Here is a 5,051-nt window from a genome sequence, read left to right as displayed (position 1 = left end):
AGCGGGGGGTGGGGGAGATACAACATGACCAGAGTGAATTTTCAACAAAATCATTATATCACAGTAAAAGCAGATATTGATCCTGTTTAGTCATCGGGAACAAATACTTAAGTTATCACATTTTTAAGCTCCTGAGAGACCACAGCACCCATTACTTTGCCTATTCAATGATCTCATTCATTGCACTCGGAGGTATTCCAGCCTTGGCGTGATTGTTGGGTTTTATTATGTTTTTTTTTTCTTTTCATTCCTCCCTCCCTCGCTCTCTTTTTGTTTCACTCTTAAGGTTATTAATTCTGTTGCGCTTGTCATCGAGTATTCACAAAACATCAGCTGTACTGTACGACTGCATTGTTAGTGCAGTGTGAGTGTCGATCACTGAACTCATGAGTTCAATAAAACCATTTACAATAAAACTATTTACAGTTTTCTATACCCTGAAAAGCTTTTCCTGCCTAACAGGTCTAGACAGGATGAAGTTCTCTGTCCTCTTACTGTAGGATCAGGTATATTATATTGTTGTGTGACTAAATGACTTGTCCATCTTATATTGGTATTAAGCTGTGCTCCAAAGTGAAATCTTAAAAAGTACTGGATGGATTTCTTTGCATTGTACAAAGATTCATGATCCCAGGAAGATAAAATGTTAACAAGTCCAACACTTCTTAGTATCAGCTGTGCAATGCAGCTGTCACCTGTGTCTTTTATCTTTAATGTTGTCCTCCTGGCCGTTTGCAAAACAGGCTGACTGACAGGCACAGGTTGCAGCTTATCATGCATACAAATGTAATTACCTTCAGCTCATACAGTCGATGTTTTCCAAGGGGCTCTTAACCTCGTGTAATATTTAACAGAAAACTGTTATATATATGTATGGAGTGATTTTTCCAGTCACACGGCCGCAGAATGTAGAGTTAAGTTTCACGCCGTTTCTGTTCCCGTGTTCGGTCCACAGAGGGCGCTGCTGGAACAGAAGCAGCGGAGGAGGCGTCAGGAGCCTCTGATGGTCCAACCCAACACGGAGGCCTGGCCGCGGCGCTCCAGGGCGTGGCGCGGCGAGGAGCAGGCCCCGCTGGTGGAGTCTCAACTCAGTATCATCAACGATGTCATCATGGATGGTGAGGAAAGGGAGAGATTTATCTGATTCATTCAGACGTGAACCAACCACAGTAGAATGACACTGAGAAACTATAAACAACGACTGTAATTAAAATGAAAAGTGCAGATTAGTTTCTATACTAAAATCAAAGCAGAAAACTAACAGCACGCCTCCATTTGAGCTATAAAGTATGATAAGAGAGAGTTAAATACACAGGAGTGCATTGGCACCATTTAGCAATATGTGACACCAATCATCGTACCTGCTCAACACCCCAGGCAAGTCTTTAGCTAATTAAAGTAGTGTAGCTTTTCAGTCACTGTGATGACTCACGTCCAGCAGTTCTGTGTAATTAGCACAACACGAGAACATAAACAACTAAGGTTACATCTGACTGACTTGCAGCTGTTTTCACTAACTGTAGGTATTGACGGCCCAGCAGCCTTCATGGGCTCAGAAGCCCCCGACCTGGGAGCGAAAATCCAAATCCTCTCTGTGAGCCAGTCCCAGTCCCAGTCCCAGCTTCAGTCCCAGTCCCAGCCCCAGCTTCAGTCCCAGCCCCAGCTTCAGTCCCAGCCCCAGTCCCCTGCTGCCGAGGAGCCTGAGAGAGACGGAGACACTGAGACGCTGCTAGAGCCCAAGACAGACATCCATGAATTACTGCAGAAACAAGGTGAGTCCTGTCAGAGCTCAGCACCTGGTCTATAGACAAAGGTTTAGATAAGAGAAACATATTGTCCATAACGATCTTATATAATATACACTAGTAGAAATGCATCAATCATTCTCTTCCCAAACCTAGATTGTTTGGCAAAAAAGTTTTACATGCATGACATGGAGAGCAGGAGCCGATTGCACAAAACACCTCGAGTTAAGATTTTCCTTAAAATAATAACAGTTGCACAAAAACCCCTTAAGTCTTCTTCTTAAGGTTTACTTAAAATGTTCATTTAAGTATTTAAGGTTTTCTTCTCATAGTCTTATACTTAAGGAATCACTTAAAGTCAGTTAAACTGTTGCACAGTGATAAAACTAAAGGTGCCTCTGACTCTATGTTAACTGCAAGGCTGGGTTTATGGTGATAAATGAAGAAAATGAAAGCATCCAAAGAAGAGAGTTCCACAACTGAGAGGCACCCTTAACGATGAGGAATTGATTTTACATTACATATTTGATCTAAGTAAACCCTTTAAGAGAATCTGTGTGACAACGTTAAGTAACTCTCTTGTATAACCGGCGCCAAGGGCCCCGAGCCTCAAGTGACAAAAGTGAATCTTTTCTTGTACAATGATTGTTGACTTATTATTGAACAACAGCAAAACAGTAGAACAGATCTTTAAACAAATTCTTGGGTTTTGGTCGAAGTCTCAGGCCGCATGCAGACAGACATTTACTCTGTGCTAAAGGAAATCCCGTTGGAGGAACGGGCTGGCATGCACACTTGCTTGTATGTGATTGGCAATCACTACACAGACACAAGAGAAAGTTATTCAGATCAGGGTGACATTCGTTAAGATAAACTGTCATCATAATGAGTGTATTTGGTATTAATCAGCTTTTTGTTAATGTAATCACAGTTGTTGAAACCACTCCACATTAGCAGCTATCGTTAGACAAAGTAAGACTTTTTGACATCCTTTACACTTTGAAGTGCTCTCCTGCTGCAGTAATGGAAGAGGGATGCAGACGGTGAGGTGATTGATGGCGATGCACCAAGAAATGGGTCATTTAATAATAGGCCGGAGCATTGTTCACACTGCAGTGCTCATCTATGGCATCATTATAGCCACTGCCACCCACACTCAGCAGCCAGCTGGCAGGGATTTATAAGGTTTATGGAAGGTGTACTAAAATCTAGCCCAGAGTGGGTTGTGTGCTTATTAAATCCACTTGCTACTGTGGAGCAAAAACAAGTTTCTCAACCCTAAAAACACATTAACTTGACTTTAAATCAGTAAAAAGTTTGAAGCAGTGCTACTGGTGTCATATAATGTTGCCATTGTTGAACCACTGCCATTAGTATGTGAAATCTGTAGGCTGATAGATATTTTAGTTCAAATTGAATCAAAAGCTGCTCCAGGGATCATATCTTTTTCTGGGCTTTGGCGGGATGTGATGCCACAGTAGAAAATGTCACCGTCCTTTCAATAATGCAAGGCTTCATTGTTAATGTCAGCCCAGTTTAGCAGAGAAATATGTCCTCAGGAGTTGCGGCAGGTATTTTTGGCTTCCTGTCCTTGCACATCACCCCGATCCCTGAGGAAACGGAAGAAATAGAAATTTTCAGGTGCATTCATATTTGATCAGCTCCTTCAGTCAAAATCTGTATTTTTGGCTGCAAGGCTTTGTGTAGTAATTATCATGTAGATGTGTATTTTTGTAAGGATTTATTTAGTGTGTTGTCAGTTAGCCCATTGTGAGTCCTCTCTGACATTTCCAGATGGTTGATTTCATCAGCCACTGGCTCACACAACTTTGTTTGGTGTTTTAATTGGAGCCCTGGAGTCAGTGTTAGAGGGGAGCTAACATTTGCAATCTGTATTTCATGATGACTCGCACTTTCTCTCGGGGACAGCTGCATATCCAGGGTTCATCTCTTGCAAATACCCCAGTATAAATATTGTGTTTGGCTGTGGAGTCTGCTGCATTATTCACATTGTTTAATATGGAGTAAGCCATTTCCTTCCCTTCCCTCCCCTACTTACTTTAATCTGCTTAGTCCAGGTGATTGGTACCAGGAGGAAGTGGCAGAGATGTCTGGAGTCAGAGAGCTGCCAAGTAAAGTACTAATATGTGTGTGAAGAATTGAGATTTTGATGGGCTCAGAGCTGAGTACTGGGGCTTTTGCAACATGCTCTATAGTTTTATATCAACCTCATTATTATCATTAATGTCATTTCTGGTCAACCAAGTTACATTTTAATCAGTTAAAAATGTTCTGACGGTACAAATTCTATCGCATCTTAAAACACTGCAAAGTTCTGGATGACACAGTTCCCCCTGCTTACTGAGATGTTTCCATGCCAGCGGGCCGCTGTCATCTTCTGACAGCACATTCAGATGGACCATAGCAGCAGCCAAGAGTTGCATCCTGGCTGAAAAATTCAATTATCAGCGAAGAGACAGATGTCTCAAGCAGTCTTCACTGACTGCAGTCAGCTCGGCCCCATTTTACATCTGCATGACTGTATGACTGCATGGAGCTGCCTCCTGCACAACTACATATATATGCAAGGCATGGAGGGACGTCACCCTCATCTCCTGACATTAATCTCACCCTCGCAGAAACAGATGCATTGGCTGTGACAGGTAGAACTTCGGTTGAGGCCACTAGCTAAATGTGACCTTTTGGGAGGGTGAGCAGAGCTTAGCTGAATTTGATAAAAAAAAGCAGTTTGGAGATGGCTCAGTTAGATTCACAAGTCTTTATTCTTCCACTTTCTTCTTTTGTTGCTAAAGAGCTGGAATCACTCTCCCCTGTGTAAGAAATACCCTTCTGAATATTTCAGAGAAATATAAAAAGGAAGGATTGTAGTTGCACTAATTTATGCTCCAACTATTGCTTAAGTATTGCATCAGCTTTTTAGAAATTTGTCGTCACGTATCAAAGACCACAGATGAACCAAAAAATTTAAAAATGCACCTCAGGGACAATTTTGCAGCAAAACTAAAAAAAACCCTGAGAAGAAATAAAATGAAGTCTTAGAGATTCTTTTGTAGTTGGGGGAAATACATAAAGCCTCTGGGATTCCTTTTCCTCCTCTGTCTCGTGTGAATAAGTTTCCCAGCAGGAAAAATGCTAACGACGTTTCATGTGCCATAAAAACTCTTCTCCCTCGTCAGGTCTGTCTGGCAGTATGAACTTCGACGAAGCCAGCGAGCATGAGGACGATGTGGAGGAAGAGCGGACCCGTTCCCTGTCCCCTCACACAGACACCACCAGGCCTGCGTC

General features: G+C 42.2%; 1 protein-coding gene across 1 annotated transcript in view; it reads left to right on the top strand.

Moving 5' to 3' along the window:
* tulp3 (TUB like protein 3) overlaps positions 1–5,051 on the top strand; it is a 22,788-nt gene that overhangs the window by 12,385 nt on the left and 5,352 nt on the right. Inside the window, exons 4-5 of the mRNA XM_087175822.1 lie at positions 956–1,118; positions 1,524–1,772. Coding sequence (XP_087031948.1) covers positions 956–1,118; positions 1,524–1,772 — 412 coding nt within the window. The remainder of the gene's footprint in view (positions 1–955; positions 1,119–1,523; positions 1,773–5,051) is intronic.

This window comes from Seriola lalandi, unplaced genomic scaffold (genome assembly GCF_002814215.2).
Source record: "Seriola lalandi dorsalis isolate HSWRI2012SDOR001 ecotype SW California unplaced genomic scaffold, Sedor1 jcf7180002054504, whole genome shotgun sequence".
Taxonomy (NCBI): Eukaryota; Metazoa; Chordata; class Actinopteri; order Carangiformes; family Carangidae; genus Seriola; species Seriola lalandi.
Note: the sequence above shows the minus strand (reverse complement) of the source record. Positions and strands in the feature narration are given on the sequence as shown.